Below are 19931 nucleotides of genomic sequence, written 5' to 3'. Positions count from 1 at the left end.
TAAAATGTTGTTGAGAAATCAAATATGATAAAAATTTAGAATAATCATTAGAACAAACAAGAGGTGTCACTGGTGACAATGACTGGAAAAAACATAGCAAATCCTTGGGGACATGTGCCAAATTGCAGTGGATATGAGGAAAAAGTGAAAGTGAGAAAATGGAACAGTGGGTATCAATAAAAGTTTTGATGAGGGTTGATTTGGATGAGAAGAGAGAACAAAGCAACAAGGAGCATTGAGTCGTGGGGGATTATTATTACTATTATTATTATTTGGGTAGGAGAGTGCTGAATATCCTTACAATGATGGAAACTAGTCAGTAGAGCCTGAGCTTGAAAGGGGGATTGGATATAACATATTGGAAAACCACAGATTCTAAACTATTAAATTAAACCCTATGAAACAGTCACTCTTGTTGTTCAAAAATGGTTTTATATTGGTATTTTAATATGGTTTAAACTAATAGATTGGGGAGCATGGCCACACTTTGGACATCCTTTTAAGAGTATGAATGAATGTAGGTAGGTTTGTTTCTTAGATATTAAGAAGTTGAAGGAATTCTAATCTAATTGTTCATAATATCTCTTTTCAGTAGGTAGAAAGGTGAAAGAGCAGGTAGTAGGAGTAGGAAATTTTAAGAGACTGGAGAAGTTGAAAATAGACATTGCGGAAAAAGGAAATATAAACTAGAGGGATATAGGAGGAATTGTGGGCAGAGTTGAAGGCCTATAAAAGTTGGTACCTCTTGCATATTTGTGAGATTTTCTTTAGCATTCTTCAGTGGTTTGAACAAAGGAAAGCCATTTTTCTGACAGTTTTATTCTTCCTGGAATTTAGCCAGGTATGGATAATTTAGTGGCTTTTAAGACATCATTAAAAAATTTGTTTTATCAATAAATCTTAGAATCAAAAGAGAACAAAAATGAGTATGCGTGTGTATGTGTTCAGAGGGGATGGATAGCTGATGGATACAAAGAATTATAAAATTAGAAGAGACAATACGTTAAAAAAAATAAAACACTGGAGCATTAGAAGTAATTAAGACTGTAAGAAGAAAGGTTAGGATTTTGAAAAATATCCAAAGTTATGATTCAGGTAGAGTTTTTCCAATTGATGACAAAGTCCAGGGTCTGGACATAAGGGTAGTATTTGAAATGGGGTTGAGGGGAAGATTATAGAAATGAGAAAGTCAAAGAAATACATGAGTTGGATGTTGAAGATAAACCACAAAGGCACTGTATTAGTCTAGGGAAATGACCAACAAGAGATACCTATTAACTATGTGATTTTATAAAATTGTCTCGCATGACAATGGGAACGCACAAATGCAAATTCTGTAGGGCATGCTGCAAGCCAGAAACTCCAATGGAGTACAGATTAATTTGTGTCTTATTAAGTCTAATTAAATATATATAAGTATTTATTTATGTATACACACTAAATCAGAGACAAAGGAAATATAAATGTAGATGTATACATTTTTAATCATGGAATTTTTCTACTATAGAGACATCAGTTACTCTTATTTTGTTTTGGGGTTACTGGTCTCCTCATTTTTCTTGCATGCAGTCTTAGACCTACATTGGCAATATGACAATGCTGAACTTCTAGAGCCCAAGGCACTATTACAGAATATGAGGGAAACCTCTCACTTAAATGCCAACTTTGGTTTTCCAGTTAAATTAGACATTTTCTATATTTATACATTTTCACCTGACAAAGTTCTTTTATGCCTCCTGTTATAAAACTAAAACTTGCCTTTCATCCTTTCAGTAATAATCAATGTGGGCAATAAGCTAAAAATCCACCCATGAAAATGGACTCTAATCTCTGTTTATGGAAAAGAGAAAAACATACTTTCTGTATGTGGAAAGAAGAAACATATACTTGCTCAGAACATCATTGAAAGAATGAGATAACCCAAGAGATCTATTTTATAGTTACTCATTTTTGAGAAACAAAATAAGGATTAAATATTTTAATTGCATATACACTTATATTTATATCAATATCTACGTCCAAAATCAGAGTGGCTTACTAGAAAAGTAAATAAAATATTTCTGCATACATCCTTAAAAATGGTATAAAATACATTTGAGTCAAATGGAGAAATTCAGACAACTACTAACTTATGATTTGTAGGTTAGAAATTAGTTGGTTCCAAGCAAATTTAAAGAGCAATTAAATGGCTCAACTAATATGTTTGCCAAACATAATACTTGGTACTGGAATGCGTTTTCTTTACTTTACTCACAGATGACTAAAAATAATAAAGAAAATGTCTGAGTATTCCAAATGGAGAAAAACCCTGACACTTAATTACACTGAGGCATTGATTATCAATGAGAAAAATAAGAATGCCTTTTCATCTTCCCCATCCATTCCACCATCCTTACTCTCTCTCTCTCTCTGAGTCACATATCAAAGCCAAAGGAAACCCAAAACTGAAAACAATATATAAAGTAGACATATTGTATTATGTGAATAGGGAATGGTTTTTTTGAATCATCAAACAGTTTGGCCTGGAGGGGCTATTTTGGACTCTTGATAATGGAAGGACACAGGCAGGTAGAGACCTAAATTGGTTTCTTGATGTAGGCCTTTTGCTTTTCCCAGATTTTTCTTTTTGTTCTGTATTCTTGTCTCTCTCTTTTTATGTCACTTTCACTTTTCTCTTGATCTTTTTGGCAGGTTTATTTTGCCTTTAACCAGCTATAATACAGAACTGACATTTACATAAACCTTTAAGGAGATTTGTTTAAAACTGTGCCCCCAATACCAAGAAAAACGCCTGGCACATATAGTTCTTGAATAAAAGAATGAATATTGATGATATTAAAGAGCAAAAAAAAAGGACTAATTGAATTATTTTTCTTGGTGTGACATCACAATTTTTCCCTAATAGATTGAAGGTTCATTTTAGTAAAAATAAAATAAAGATAAAATAATTATAATAACTCCTATTTCTATTACAGTTATTTTATTTTATTTTTAAATTATTTATTTATTTTTAAAAATTACATTCAAAAAATATGAGGTCCCATATTACAATTATTTTATAAATACATTCTAAAGTGTGCCAGTTCTATGAATATGATTAATTGTAAAGAGTTTGTTTTGTTTTGTTTTTATTTCTAATAAACTCACTTTAATTTGGGACTCTAAGGTGAGTAGGTAAAAAGAGGAATATTTTGAGTGATTGTAAAGAAATAAATCTGTTAGGGGGATTAAGGTCTAGAAATCCACATCTGTTTAGCTGAGTTTTATATACAGTAATTACCAATGAAGGAAAAGTGCAAGTCTGGTTAAACACCATTTAAATAGACATTTGTAATTCCCTCATTATCTTGAATAATTTGTACTATTTGGTTTCATATTTGTACATGAAGAATTAACATTCAAAAATGGCTCAGTGCTACCAGTTGAAATGAGTTAGAAAAATTTAGAATGGGTCAGAGAGGGGAGTGGTGCTAAAAATGTTTGATTTATTTTCCAAAGACTTCTGTAAATCAATTAAAGTAAAAAATCTCAGGATCATTTATTTTCTCTCCATGTTTTCCATTCTTAAGTATAAATAGTTCCTATATTGGTCTTTAACTTTTTTTTTATTTTTAAAGGCAAATAATTGCTCAAATTCCACATCCACACTAAAATTTTTATTTACTTTTAGGAGTTTTTATTTTATTTATGAATTTCAGAATAAGGTAATACACAATACTCTCCTATACAACTTGGATATTACTTTTCCTTTCAATGCATCAACTAAATGACTAGTTTAGAAGGTTCACAAATAACATTATATGTTCTAAACTCTGAAATGAGAATTACTTTCTTCTTTGCCCCATTGTTCTACTACCACAAATTCACACAATTTCCCCAGTCTCTCTGCTTTTCCTCCTCTTCTCTGTGGATTGTCTCAATTGTCTCACTGCCATATGAAGCTATCCAATTAAAACCGAACGCAAACTTTTCAAATCCGAAATATAAAATCATTATCCCATTTCCTGAAATAAAGGTTTTTGCATTACTACATTATTATTTTCTAAAACAGAGAGACAAGAAAAACTATTAAACTCCCAATTCAGAAAATTTCCTGTATTGGAGGACACTTTTAAATATGAAAATAAAATTAAACTTACTGATTCATTGTATGCTGTTGAAAAAGCAAAGTCCTCTGCTTCTGTCTGCTTTGTGATACCAAGTGAAGTGAGTAACATTCTTTCAGACATGTAAGCTGACTAACGTAAAATACTTAAGGATTTAAAATAAACTAGTTTAACAAGTTGGGATGAGCTTTAAACAATAGTATGGTTTGAGGTGAAGAATTATTTGATAAGTCTTGTCACAGGAAGTAAGAATTTCCTGGTTCTGGCTAATTAAAACTATATGAGAAACAATATCAAGTCCAAAACCTAAGCAATACCCTGTGATACTTAGAGAAATTTTGTATTTGCCTTTCAAAAGGTGGGACTGTTTGTTCTGAGTCAGAACAAGTCTAGTCTTTGGTCCCTGCCATTCACCTTTTTCAGAGGCAAGCCTGAAATAAGATAGGAGGTATTAAAAATAGGTTTGATGACCCCTGACTCAATTTTCTAAATGCAGTGGTGTATTTACTTGTTTTGTCTGGTACAGTAATTCAGTTGCATCTACCATGAAAGGGAATCTGGGTTTAAGGGGAGAAAAATGAAAGTATATCTTGAGCCAATTGTCATTTTAAAGTCTTTACTAACTGATTATCTCCTCTCCCTGAGCTCCCCTTTTTGCCTCATGTATATCTATCCTCTTAACCTAGCTGAGTTTTCTTTCTATTAATATAATTCTTTAATTTTTTCTCATTGAGTTTTTACCCCACGTAACTGTCTTTTCCCGTCTTTATATTGCAGTTCTCAATTCAAAATCCATTTCTTTGTGAGAGTCAAGAAACTGTTTTGTTTCAGAGTCAGCAGACTCTGAAAGCCTGTACTCTAAAACACACCCCTCCATAATATTTTTGTCTAATTTCCCCATTGTGAAAAATGGAAGAAAGTACTTCCCAGAGAAGTAAACGAATTGTCTCATGGCATCATTGGCAAAGTTGAAATAGCTCAAATTTCTAGCAGTGTTAATATGCATGTTTGAATGAATTTTCTCTAATCTTACTTGCTACTTCTAGGCATAGGAAAAGAGCCACTGAATACTGGATGGATCTAGGGATGGGAGTTTTCTAGATTGGTAGGCTGGAAGTGAAGGACTAGAGAATCGCCAATGATAGTAATGGAAAAGCAGTTTAAATCATCTACAATGAAGATCAATAGGTACGTATGGGGAAAAAAAGTGTGGTCTTTAAGGGGTTGATGTGCTATGATAATATGGAGACTGGGAGATTTCATAAATTAGAAAAACAGATTTCTAAGGTGGAATAGAAGTTAAGGTCATTGGATTTATGAGCTCAAAGAATTGAGTCTGGGGTGTGGATATTGTAATTGACCACAATGTAGACAGGAGTTGGGTGAAGAGGACTTTTTTTGAGGTAGGTATCTATTACTTCAGTATAAGTGGGGAGTGAACAAGAGGTTGACAAAATTAGGAGGGGCAATGTGTGGGGTAGCTAGGAGCATGAGCCTAAAAGAAGTATATTTTTATACTAGCATGCAGAAGTAATTGGTGGAAGACTACAAAAATATTTGGAAGCATCTAGTTGGGAGTCAGAATTTTGACTCAGTATTAGAGTCAGGAAAAGGACCAATCACTTGAGAGGGCTCCAAGAAGTGATATTTTAGATAAGAGCATCCAGTAAGATGATGAAAGAGCGTTCTGCAAAGAGGTGAAAGGTACAGAGACATTTTTATAAAAGGGAGAAAGGAGGACTAAGTAGAAACTTCTAGGGAATGATTACTGAGAGATGATAAGCCAGTGAGGAAAATGCAAAGAGCAGTATGGGGTAGATGGGAATAAACCAAGTGCACTAAGGAAAAGAAGCAAAGTACAGGAAAGGATAGATGATCAGAAGAGTCTACAATTGGTGCAGTGCTAGAGGGTTCAGGGAGTGAGGGAGAGGAGGATGAAACTTTACAGGTCCTCACTCCAGCATAAAATTTAATTGACAGCAAATTAGACTGACTTTCTGGGCAAGATCTTTGTGGTATAACTATTTGATATGTCAACTCAAACATCATTAAAAATTATAATACCAAACACATGGGCAATGAAAAATATATAATATATCTCAGGTAGAAAATAATTTAATATATGCTATTATGTTAACTTTGGAAAATGTATGTATGCATAGTACAAGAATTAGAAGTTAAAAAACTAAACTAATTATGTTATACAACTGTATCCTTTCTGCCCCTCAAAGTAATGTTAGTTATAATGTTCATCTGATATTTTTAAAAGGGGGAAATCATTTACTTTAAAAAATACTTTTATTATGAAGTTCAACTATTTTTGCTGCATGACAGTATGCATTAAATAGCTGTGGCTTAATATTTGTCTCTCCAGTGACTGAGGTTTTCCAACAAGCTATAGTAAAACATGCTTTAAATAAAGTAGATTTTTATTACATTTTTCCTACAAAAATACATGCTTCATATTAAAATAATGATTAATTTGATTTGAACTGTATTTTGCAACAAATTAATATTAAGCATATGTTTGTATTATATACGGCTTCTTGCTGCAAGCTTTCTTTCCTTCGTACCCCATTTTGGGCACCAGTTGCTGCAATCAGCTCAGCGATAGGTTGGCTCGAAGGGAAGGCAATGCAAAACTTTACAAAATAAAGGACAGAGAGGCACAAGAGAGGAGATAAAGATGGGACCAGGGGACTCACAGCTTCTGGAACTGAAAGCCTCGATCCTAGTTTCCATATAGTATTTATTGGAAACTACCGAGCAGCTGTTTGCTATCAGAACTGCAACATCATCTACAATAGGGAACAACTGCAGCATCTACAATAAGGCAACATCTACAATAGAACAGGTAAAACTTTTTTTCCCACAGCTTCTTATGAAAAAAAAAAAAAGCCAAATATAATTTCAGTAAGAGAACAGTAGTTGAAAAAATACACAAAGCAATACTATTGATAAATAAAAATGCCAGTACAGTATAAAACCTTCATTACAATCTTAATACATGTACATTCTCAAATATACTGATATGTTTATGATAATATCCTTGCATTTTTGAGGTTTTAAGCTTTCTCTGACATACAGATTTTATTATTCAACAGGAATGTCTCACAACAAAACCATGAGACAGGTTAATGTTCCATTTCACAGACTGAGCACAGCTCAGAGCAATGGCATATTTCTCCTTTTAATTTTCATTTTCCTCCTTCCTTGTTAAATCCCTAAAGCAAGGAAAATATTGAAACATGTAAAAGGAAATTCATTGTAAGCATTTACAAAAGCAGCTTAATTAAAACATTTTAGTTTGCTGCACTCTTGTGGGCTTCCTATAGTTTTATTTATTTATAAAACAGATTTTGTTCATGAGGCCTTAGAAAAACAATGAGAATGAAACAAACATATGAAGTCTTCATAGGATTTGTAATCTTTTGCTGCTCCTCATTTTAAATGATGATACAGGTTTTTAATTTATATATCAAAGGTTCATGTTTCTTTATAACTGTAAAGCTTAGTGAGGAGTATGAGAAAAGAGTGAAGTAAAGTATGAATTTTGGGGGTTAACTCTCCCTGGTGTATTTTGACCTGCCAGTTTAACTAGCTGAGCAACTATGGCCCCATAAAAGTACGCTTCATTTGCTTAGGTATAGGCAGATATAATTGTAAGTGGCATTGGTTGTCTTATTAGTAAATCTGGTTTGGTCCAACAACATATTTCGTTGAATGCCACATGGATTTAACTAACCTCACATTTTTTTTGCAAGAAGAAACATTGCTCTGGCAACAAATTCCTGTGTTTTGTAGAACCACTGTGTTTCTTCTGGCTAGTGAAATGGCATGACTTAGACTAGAGTAGTAGAAGATTGGGTACAAATTGTCCTAGAGTCTGTTGTAGCACTGACCATAACCTAATGAGTAATCTTGAGGAAACTCTCTTGGCCTTGATTTCACACCAGTCAAAAAAGGAGATTGATGTAGATAATCTCTTAGGTACCTTCTGGCTCCAAAAGCTATGGTTCTGGCATTAATTTCAGTCATTTGTGCAAGTTTATTTTCATTTACATAACTGCATGAAAGAATGACCCCCATACAGTCCCTTTCTGTCAAATAAATTACCAAAGCATTAGGATTATTCAAATGGTAGATTCCTACTAATATATTCTTATGGGGTACATACTGTTGTTGAATGACAACGTTCTCACTGAGAAAGGATTAAGCATTAGCTAGCATTTTAGTCTAATCTTCTAGTTCTCATAGTACCCAAAATTCCATTAAGATTCCACAGAGATGATGTGTGTATTGTATCACTTATTGCCAGCCTAATGGGTTTGACCTGTCCCTTATAATGGATCAAGCAATTTTCTCTGTGAAAAGATGTGGAACTAATACAGCATTCACCACACAAAGGCGGGACCCAGGTTTTATCTTTTCTTTTCTTTTTCTGCAAAATTCACAAAACAATCCTATTGATAATCTTACAATGTAAAAAAATTCGGTACAATCTTAATGCATGTGCAGTATCACCTGTATTGATAACAGTTTATAATAATATACTTTTTGACCAGGTTTTAAATATTCTCAGACTTTTCAAATTTATTACTTACTAGGAAAGCCTCACAATAACAACGTGAGGTAGATAGATTAATGGCCTATTTGATAGATGGAAAATTTGGGGTAAAAATTAATACATGGTTCCTATAATACTACTTAATATATCACACACAAACCCAGAAATAGGATATATAAATTCTGTTACAGAAATCTAATTTTCCATTCTTAGATTTAATTATGGCTTTTGTATCTATTACAAATTATTTTGTGTTAAAATTTCTTTGAATTAAATGGAATTAAGTATAGAACTATTTAAATCAACATATAGTTTTACAGACACATACAGAAAGCATGATATCACAGTCTTGTGAAATATAAACATAAAAACACAAAAGTACATATCAATTGTGTTAGAACTTAAATAGGGGAAAGTAGGTTTTGTTGTTTTCTTTTTTTTTGGTCTATTTTCTTTCCTGTTTTTACCAAAGGAGATGCTTAGTTTTAATATAAAAATGGTTTCATTACCAATTGAGCACATTTTGAATATGCTGAATATCCTCCAGAAAACTTTGAATTGTATCTCATATAAGATGGAAGAGTAAGAATTTATTTTTATTCTGCTTTTCCAGGTGATATTTACTTATTACTAGTCATCAACTCAGAAATTTGGCAACATTTCCTTTTTAAAAGAAAAGTATATAGAGATAGATCTTTTGTGGCTAACATACCTTAATATTCAGATATAAATAATAACCAAGAGATGTGTTCTAGTTAAATTTATCTTTTCTGTTTTACATATGTTAAGTATAAACATGCATGCATGAAAACTGACACAGTTTTTGGTCATTTAAGAAATGAATAGGCCACATTTTTCTCTGATAAATTACAGTAACAAGTCTATCACTTGCGTTCTCACATTTGAGCTCTGGAAATGAATACAGACGCATCTTGTTGTCTTGGCACCACCATGGTGACGGTGATCAAGGCATCCTATGCCTTCTTGTTTATATGCTGACACAGTTTAACATAGATTAATGACACATAAAAGTGCTTTTCTAAATCCAGTAGTTCCCACCCCCTTTTTAACAGTGTAATTTAAAGTATTTTAAAATCAATTACATGACTTCAAAAAAGCAAGGACAGTTTTTCAAAGCCATACTCACTTTTGTTGAGTGCAAAAAATATTAATAAGTAATAGCTGCTGGTGTGGATTGAGAGCCTACCTTGTGCAGACATTGTTCTAAGTGCTTTATTAGTATTAATGCATTTAACCACCAGTGTAGAGATGAAGGAGCTAATGCATAAAGATAGTAAGTAATTTGTGCAAGGATGCATAGCTCGTGTGTGTGGCAGAGACAAGGTTCAAGCTTGGTTGGCCTGGTTCAAGAGCCTTTACCGCCATACTGTATTTGAGCCTTAACTTTATTCACGCATATGACTAAATTAAATTCATTTATCTTAAGGCTCACTGAGACAGTCCTTGCTGAAACATTCCTTACTTAATATATTGCTTTACGCAAATCAACTTTCCTGACCTAACATTCTGACCTGTCAGAGGGCTGAAGACTTATAAAGGAACCAGTTACCATACACTGATGTAGATATTTCTAAATAAATAATTGGATAGCTCATTCCACCAAAAAATCTAGAAAAGGAGACTGTCCATTTATCAATCATTTGAAAACTCTCTGTTAGCCATGGTCGCACCAGTTCTTGTTTATCCTCCTTATTGTACTCATGGAAAAATATTTCTAAGAATCTTCTTTTTTTCTCTTTTCTGTTCTGAACTCCAATTAATATATGCCCTCGAATGGCAAGAAGCTGTTTGAGAATAAATCAGAACTGTTTCTTAGCAAAAAAGCATGCTTCCTAAAGCTAATATTATATTTGTGTGTATAACCCAATATTCACTAAAAGTTCAGATATATTTTAAAGGCTTCAATGGCAACTTTTATGGAATAATTACAATGTTCTGCATTGTTAGGTATAAATCCACATTAGAGTTCAAGTTATATTGAAAATCCCATACTTCATTCTAACCATTGAATGTCCAGGCATGAATCCTAGAATACTGAAACCCTGAATCCTCAGGAAATGGAAGACTGATTTTTAAGCTAAAATTCTGGGTATTCCAGGAATTATGTGAAATAATATTTTAGCAGTACTGACAGCTCTTCATATCCAACGGAATATGATGTTCCTCCTCTTCCATTGGGGAAACCATTTATAAGTATTCATCTTTTCAAGAAATGTCAGAAACAGTTTTCCTTTTGAATGAGGAGTCAGTGCTGTAATTTGCTTTCTCTTCTTCTCTCCTGGAATGGGGAGAGCTGGGTCATATGTATACATACGCCACGTTGTGAAATTAGGTTGGTCTGAGATGGAAGAATTTCTTGACATCCAGCAGAGGCACTGATCTAGAGCACATGAACATATGCCATGGATAAACTTCATGGACAATTCACACTAGATACCAGTCTTGGAGGCAATCCAGTCTCGATACTGAGTTACTCTTGTATAGACTCCAGGTTTTTTTGGGAGAGCACATGACCTTCCCCAACTTACTATACCAACAAGGTACCAGAAGTCATGACTATCAGGATAAACCAGAGGTCCACCAGAATCTCCCTGGAGGAAAAAAAAATACGTATTTGAAATTGTCAACTCTGATTTAATACAGTAGGAAGATCATTTTAATGATATCTTTTTCTCAGAAAAGCAAGAAATTGATACTCAGAACATGGATGAGGCTAGAAATGCACATGTTTCTCTCAACTGAGTTAAAATTTTGTGTTAAACTTTAAAGTGCTTTGTTTTTTTAGAAAGACTTAACATTCATTTATATGGAATGGTTACCTTATTTTTGGTTTGGCATCCTTGGATTTATTTTCTAGTTTGATAAACACTTTATACATGACTTAGCAAATATGTATATAAGATGTTAAATATGAGCTTAGTATTTATTGGCATAGGTGGAAAATTTCAGTGATCTCCTATGATGGTTAATGTCAGCTTGGCTATACCTTTATAGACCTGCTATTGGTCTCCTTTTCCTGCACTCACGTACTTCTAATGGTATTTTTGTGCCAAATTTTATATAAGCCTCCTTAAATCCTTTCTTGGGAAAAGGAAGATTAAGTAAGTAAACAGATATTAAGAGTGTAGCCTCTAAAGTTGAACTGCCTGAGCTTCAGCCCTAGTTTTATTAATCACCTCTGGCAAGATACTTAATTTCTCTGTAAGACTTTTACTACACTCACATATTTGTTCTTTTTCCAACTATTCATTGAGTTCCCATTGTGTGTCCAAGACATTTTGATGGGCATTGGGATACAAGACGATTGAAAATCAAGGGTCCCTATGTTGATAGAGCTTGTAGTTTAGATAAGAAATCAATATTAAGTCCACAAATAATTGCAAAATTACAATTGTTATAGGTGCTATGAAAATATGTAATAGGGGAATTTGGTTAAGGAAGTTAGGAAAATTTCCCCACAATGAAGTGTCATTGAGCTGAAAGTAGATAGAAATGAAATGCTACCTAGGCAGAGGAAGCATCTGTGTGCCAGGAAATAGCCTAGAGTGTGTGAGGGCTTGGGAAAATGGTGGACTGGAGAAAAGATAAGAGGCAAGTGGTATGTGATGAGGCTAGAGAGGTAGGGAAAGACTAGTTTGTGTTGAGCCCTGTAGGTCTTGTTTAGAAGTTTTGTTGTTGTTGTGTCTTTTTTTTTTTTAAGGTCAAAGGTAAGTTACTGAAGTGTTTTAAGAAGGGGGTTTGACATTATTATATGAGCATGTTAGAAATCATTCTGGCTTTTGTTTGACTAATGCCCTAAAGGGGCATAAGAATGAATATGAAAAAATGAGAAACTAGCTAGTTGGTTAATATATTTGTGCAGAAAAGGTGGGAGCAAAAAGAAAGAGAGAAAAGCCAAGAGTTTTGATAGAGATTTAAAAGGTAAAACCCATTGGATATGGATATGAATCATCTGCACCAAAGTGGCAATTGAAGCTGTGGAAGAGAATTAGATTCTCTAGAAGAAAGTTTGAGGTAAAAAGAAGAACAAAGCATATGATAAATCAACATTTAATTCCTGGGTTTTAAAAAATGACCCTAAAAACTAGACAGAAAATGTACAGAGATGCAAGAAGAAAATCTTTACAAGCCAAGGAAAGACAATGTTGCAAGAAAAACAGAGTAGTAAGCATTCTTAAATTTTGCTAAAAAGGTCAAAGAAGAAGAGGAATGAAAAATATCGATTGGATTTTAAAATTGGACATCATTCATGGGTTACTGGAAACCTTAAGTAGAGCTATTTTGGTGGAGCAATGGGCCAAAAACCATACTGAAATGTTTTGTTTTGTTTTTCAAGTACTTGGTAAAGGAATAAGATGGGGTGGTAGCTGGAGGCATGTGGGTCAAGAAAAAGTTGTATATTTCTTTATTCTAAGTTTAGAGCTTTGAGTGGGGAAGGACTTCCAAGAGAAATTTACACTATAAAAGGAGAGAGAAAGTAATTGCTAGCACAAACTTCCCAAAAAGGAAGAGAATGGGGACCAGTCCATAGGAAGAATTAACTTTAGAGAGTTGGGAAGAGACAGAAAAAAGTGAGCCTGGAGTATTAGCAAAAGAGTTTAAAAATGATGGACAATGAAATTTAAGCTAGTTAAGTGGAAAGTGGAAGAAAGGAAAGGATTAAGGGATTGTGAAAATACAGAGGAATCGATCACGTCTATGAAATTGAAGAAAGGTTATATTGTATTTATTCTATGAAATTGAAAAAAGGTTATATTGTATTCATTCAGTCACCAAATATTTGTTCAGGCACTGTGTTAAGTGCTGGGAATACAGCAATAAATAAAGTAAACCAAATATTAATAATGATCTCTGCCTTCATGAGGCTTACATTCTACTTTAATGAGGAAGATAGACAATAAATAAGATAAAATACATTTTGCATTGGATGGTGGTAAGAGATAAGGAGAAAAATATAGCACAGAAGGGGCACAAGGAATATATGTGTAGGTTGTGTGAGTTATGGGGAATAGTTTGGGGAATAACAGAGAGAGTATGGCCAAGGAAGCAAGAGTAGTTGAAAAGCAAGTAAAAAAGATTGGAGATAGCAGTCAGATAGGAAGATTGTTAAGAATTTGTGTTTTCAGAGTTGGAGTAGGTTTTGGAAACAAGACCCAACGTATGAACCAGGGAATAGGTAGTTGAAGAGAGTGGAAAAGATAGCTAGAGACAAGGAAGTCTAGGAACTAAGAACTCAGCATTAGATGGGTCAGCCATGTTGATACTGCAGAGCTTATTCCAGGTGTCAAAGCATTAAAGGCTGAGAGAGATGAAGGGGAGTGACTAGGAGGTTGGGGGATAAAGGCAAGCATGAATATTCGGGACTTGGAGTTGTCCTAAATGATACTGCAGGGAAAATTGCTGGACATTATATATCCTGCTATAACCCACTGAATGAACTAGGGGAGAGTGTAAATGACAATGTAAACTATAATCCATGCAGTATAGCACTGCTCCAAAATATATTCACCAAATACAACGAATGTGCCACAATGATGAAAGAGGTTGTTGATGTGGGAGGACTGGGGTGGGGTGGGTGTGGGGTATATGGGAAACTCTTATGTTTTTAATGTAATATATTTTTTGATCTATGTATCTTCAAAAAAAATATACAAATAAAAAACAAATAAATAATGCAAAAAAATAGACAGCATCAATGAGAGATGTTGATGAAGCTGACATGAACTTCAGAGGAGGGGGTTTTCTAATCTTTGTTTATGATCTTTTTAAAAAGAAAAGAAAAGAAAAGAAAATAGAACATAAAAGGAATGGTGTGTAACCAGCAATGGAGAGCAATAGCTCTTAATTTCCTAATTTGCAAAATAGAAATAATGGTAGTACTGCTTCTATCTCATTATATTAAATGAAAAAGTCTATAGAAAATGCTTAGCACTTGGTTTGGACACAGTGAACACAATAAAACAATTTTTGTGTCATGATTATTAAATAAATTTAGTGCTTGGTGAAATAGATGATTTTTTCTCAAAGGGAAAAATATATGCTAAATTTAGAGATAGCCAGTGGGAAAATATATAAAACTTTCCTTGCAAAATGTTAATGTTGAGTTTAGATTTACCTTACAAGAATCAACTTTTCCTTCCATGAATCCTGCACACAGCATGCCTGAAGTTATCATGCCGTCATACACATCCTTTCTGTTACACACATCAGTGCTTATTGTTTCCACCCTGGCTTGCCGAAGCTTATTTTGTATAGGTCCTATTAAATAACAAACAAAAGAACCAAAAATCTGTGTTCTTCGAATACAACTGTATCTCAGACATGGAAGCCACATAGTTTGTGTATTACAAAGAGCAAAAGCCTAGGGTTATTTTATTAACAATTACATGAGTTATCACCTAATTTTACTTGCCATGCTATAAATGCCTACATTCAAGGAACCATAAACATACACATCTAAGAAATTTGTGGATCTTCAAGGGCTATGGGACCTGTTTAAACTGCATGCATATTTATGCATTTTTTTTCCATGAGGAGAGAGTCCATAGTTTTCAAGAGCTATTCAAAGAAGTCTATCACACTGATCTTGTCCAACTGTCACATTTTTTTCTGTAGAAGGACACCGAGGCCCAGGGCAGCTCAATGATTTTCCAAAAGCTATTCAAATACAAACCAGAACACAAGTCAAGCAGGTTTATTTGCCCTACTGTTGGTAGAGTGCTAATTAGGGGTATCTTGCTGAATAGGTGCCTAATATAATACAGAGATCTGACACAAGCACAGAGCAGGTCAGGAGCAGGTAGAGAGGATAGAACACAACTGAGATTCAGATGGGAGGTAAGTAAGGGCTCCAGAATGAAGCTGTCAGTGAGTAGCCCTGAGCTAGAGGTAAGGGAGAAGTCAAAGTCAAGTGGTGGATGCAAGAAACATTTGGGAAATGCAAATACAGGTCTCTACAAAATTTTAAAAAACAAAACAGAAAGCACTAGATTAAAATAGTACTTGATAAAACCTTAAACACTTCTTCATTTCTCACATCAAGCATAATTTCTCTCTTTAGAATTGAATGAACTATCACCTAGACATCTGAAGTTTTGGTCTTCAATTTATAAAATTATTTTAATTAACCTATTTTAACAACCCTAGAAGGTAGAGCAGAAGAAGAAAATACAGGTTCTAATAACTAACCAAAATGAAAATTCTCAAAATATTCACAAAACATTTACATGTTTATGACTATCATAAAGCCTCATTAAAACTAGGAAGGATCCTGAATGACACTACAACCACAGATACAGGCCATTAAATATCTAGCATAACCTATGGAGTTAAATGGGAGAGAGTGTAAACTACAAAGTAAACTAGAATCCATGCTTGGCAAAATGTGCTTTTCAATTACAATGAATGTACCACACTGAAGAAAGATGTTGCTAATACGGGAAAATGTGGGAGGTGTGGGGAGCAGGGCATTTGGGAATCCCCTATATATTCTCTGTAACATTTATGTAATCGAAGTATCCTTAAAAACATTTTTTTTAAAGTGGGAAAAAAAAAAACTAGGAAGGATTTAAACAAACAAAGGAAAACCTATCATTTAGATTGTGGTCTAAAGTATATGCTAATCAATAGTATACACATCTAGGAAGTATACAGTTTTTAATTATTTACTCCCTTAGAGTCCCATAGCTTTTTGTCACTTCTTATAGCATCTTACAGAGTCCATTCTTTTCTTCTCCCCTTTCTCACTGCTGCTCCAATAAATTGTGAACTATTCAAGGACAGGGACCTATTTTCTTTTACATTTTACTCCACAGTTCTCTGTTCTGTTCAGGACCATACACATTGAAAACATCAACATTATTTTTATGAAAAGCCTAAAGAGGGATTCCTGAAGAAAGTTTGTTAAATCTCAAGACAAATGTAAGCTAAAAAAAATTTGGTTGAAGCTACTCACCTTCAGCTACAATGGCTCCAAATCCTGTTACAAATACACTTGTGTTAGGTGGTAACTTTAGAGATGAATCTGGAAGGCAAACTCTCTGGACTATATTTGAATACTTAACTTGTGTAACAAGCTGAACCAAAGCAATGTCATTTTCATTTGTATCACTGTTGTAATTTTCATGAATGATAATTTTCCCTACACTTCGTTTCACAACGGGTGTCGTTATAGTTGTACCAAAAGTAGCAATCCATTGACTTGGGTCTTTACTTCTGCAAAAAATTAAAGGGTAGGATTTGTGATGCTTAATTTACTCTTTTCACAATGATTGAGACTATATTTCTCCTCCACTACTGAGGTTATGCTTCTGAACAATACCTATGATGAGAGAATTTGCTGTTGATTACCTTATGGAACAAAGAGGTTATGACATTGGTGATTTTGTTAATGGATGGTGATGATGCCAACACAACACTGTAATTTGTCTGTTTCAAAAACTCTCATGTGTACACAGGGCTGTTTCTCTGCTCTTTGTCCCAGTTCCATGCTCCTACTACTCCTATTCCCAATATTCAAGGACTCCACAGTCCTAACTCTCCTTCACGTTATTGGAGCCCCCACTATACTTTAATCTGGCCTGGGCAGTTTCTCTTACCAGACTCAAGATTTTCCATTCACTCAGATGCTTTTCTTTCTCACAAGGTTGCATCACAAGCAAATTCCATCTAATCTCTTCATCTACCTATTCTTCTAAAGCTCAGTTCCATCTTTTTCTTGTTATGCCCATCAAGAATGATTGGAAATACAGAGAAACTTGAAATTCTCTCTGTGAAGGAAAATTATATAGAAGGAAATCACACAGAGGGGAATTCAAAAAGGGATTTCCTCTTTCATACTGAATTACTGAGTTAGTGAATCATAATGTGGGAGGGGAAATCCTAAGTGCACCTACTTCCTTTTTCTGTTACCTACAAATAAATAAACCCTGTGTTTAGGACTAGATGTGTAAATCTGTCTCCCAGGACAAGCTGATAAATGTGGGCCAACTCCCTTCTCAAGAGTACCTTGAGGCAAAACACGTCTCCTAAGCAGATAATAACTTGCTAGCAAATTCCTTCTCCTTTTGCCCCAAACATATTTAAACATTCACTGGAGACTATCTGGCTAAAGTGTGTAAGTTTTATGATGCTCACCCCTGCTGCTATATCTATTCCTGGAGGGGAGGGATCTGGGTCCTTTCACTATGATGTGAGTACAGAGGGGTGGACATAGACTATTGCCCTACATTGGCTGCAGTGAGACCTGTTGGTCATGGGGGTGGGTGCTCACTGGTGTAGCTGACCTTGCTCTGTCTCTTTTCTATGTGAGTAAACATTGTTCTTTCAAGTGCTTATGTGACTCCTGCTTTTGTTGGTGACTCTGCTACAAGTAAATCATAGAGTGGGTGGGGACCCTAGAACTTCTGTTCTTGGTGGCAGGTTTTTATGATCTTTGCTACCCTTCAAACAATGAGACTTCCTCCTTGGAGGTGGTAATAAGGTGTCTCAATTTATGACTGACACATAAGCTTTTAAAGTATGGTGAAGAACCTGGAACATCAGAGATTTTCAAAGTGTACTGCACTGTCCCAGGGATTAACAGGCAGAGCCCAGGAGAGCTCTGCTCTCATTTGTTTTACTCATTTACATTTTAAAAGAAGAGCTTATTTAAGATAAAAATCTTAGAATTGAGGCATTCATTTGAAAACTAGAATTCTGGGAAATATGTAGATACACATGTTATAAGTCCTTAATGTTACCACATTCTAATTTGGGAAGACAAAATAGAAACACCTTGTCCCTTCATGCATTGTCAGTGAAAGGAAGTCTCACAGAAGAGGCCAAATTAAACATGATCTCATGTTTGTGGCTAAAGACACTGAGACCCTGAAGTTAAGTGACTTTTTCAGGTAAGTGGCATATCCAGGTAGTTAGTGTCGGAGAGAGGTGACCCAGACCTCCTGAGTCTATGTTGAGACTTTCTCCACCTACACTGTCTCAAAAGACTGGGGTCATTTTTATGGACATAAAGGTGCTAAGATTTGTGTTAAATATGACTTAAAAACTACACTATTTCTTCAAAATTAAAAAAAAAACATACACTTAAAAAACTTTAAAGACTATTTGGATAATTGCAATATTGTCCTCGCAGTACATATACCTTTCCTTCACAATAGTTCAAATAGTTCACATTTTACAATTACATGAAATTATACTACCTCCGAAATTGAACCCTTTCTTTCCAAAATCATTATCTTTTCCTCCTCTTTTGGATTATTACTATCAGCAAAAAAACATGGTATACTATCTCCCATATTTTTCAAATCCCTCTTTTGACTCCATAATACCCCTCAACTAAGGTCAATTTTTTTTGCTCCCTTTCATGTAAATCTCCTTCAAATTGACCGCTAAGCTCACTGCATCCAATTCTTCCCTCCATTCGTTCTTGAACTCATTCACAACCCCATCACACCACCAAAATTTCTCTTATCAAGGTTACCAGTGATCTCCACTTTATCAATTACCACATGGGTCTATCTGTATAGGGATATTAAACCAAACCTGCTGAAATAAGAATTCTAATCACTATAGGCTACATTCTTCACTATATATTAATAATTAGATTCTGGTTTACTTATTTTTAATTTACATAAGGGAAATCAGTTATTAATATAAACTAAATGGATAATACTGTCACCAAGATAGAAGTGCAAAGAGTGGAGAACTGTATGAACATAAAAAATAAAATCAGAAAGCATTAACAAATTAATGGGATTCAAGTTCACCTCTAAGGCATGATGTTATTTATTTTGGGGGTTGTGTGTATATATATACACACACATACATACATAAGGGGTACCTTTTGTTTAGTGAAAGAAGTATCAATCACCTTAAATTCTTTAAGGTCATCTTCATTACCCTTCTACCCCATAAAGAAAGGTTAGGCATCTTTGAGCCACCTAGAATCACCAAGATTATGATATTTTAGATGGTTGCCTAAGTAGTGCCACTAGTCAGGCAGGCAAAAGAGCTCAGAGCTCTTGGCAAAAGTTTTCTGTGCCCTGATGGTAAAACCCCATGGAGGAAAGACGGTGTGTCTGTGGTCTCCTGGATCAATATGATACCAACATATGCCCTTGTATGTAAACTGACACAGCTGAGCTTTAATTGCTACAACCCAGAAAGCATGAGCAGAAAGCTCCTGTTCAGTTGTATATGACAAATCATCAATAATGACACTGTCAGGGCAGTGAGAC

The 19931-nt window shown here is 34.4% G+C and overlaps 2 protein-coding genes across 2 annotated transcripts in view; both read right to left on the bottom strand.

The window, feature by feature from the left end:
- LOC101441951 (transmembrane protease serine 11G-like) overlaps positions 1-11111 on the bottom strand; it is a 71976-nt gene extending 60865 nt beyond the window's left edge. The window contains exon 1 of the mRNA XM_058303712.2: positions 11009-11111. Coding sequence (XP_058159695.2) covers positions 11009-11111 — 103 coding nt within the window. The remainder of the gene's footprint in view (positions 1-11008) is intronic.
- The window catches only part of LOC101442383 (transmembrane serine protease 11F), a 70771-nt gene continuing 61853 nt past the window's right edge, over positions 11014-19931 (bottom strand). Inside the window, exons 10-12 of the mRNA XM_071212668.1 lie at positions 16649-16908; positions 14810-14952; positions 11014-11285 (exon numbers count right to left, since the gene is read on the bottom strand). Coding sequence (XP_071068769.1) covers positions 11124-11285; positions 14810-14952; positions 16649-16908 — 565 coding nt within the window. The 3' untranslated portion in view covers positions 11014-11123. The remainder of the gene's footprint in view (positions 11286-14809; positions 14953-16648; positions 16909-19931) is intronic.

This window comes from Dasypus novemcinctus, chromosome 1 (assembly GCF_030445035.2).
Source record: "Dasypus novemcinctus isolate mDasNov1 chromosome 1, mDasNov1.1.hap2, whole genome shotgun sequence".
In the NCBI taxonomy this organism is placed as follows: domain Eukaryota; kingdom Metazoa; phylum Chordata; class Mammalia; order Cingulata; family Dasypodidae; genus Dasypus; species Dasypus novemcinctus.
Note: the sequence above shows the minus strand (reverse complement) of the source record. Positions and strands in the feature narration are given on the sequence as shown.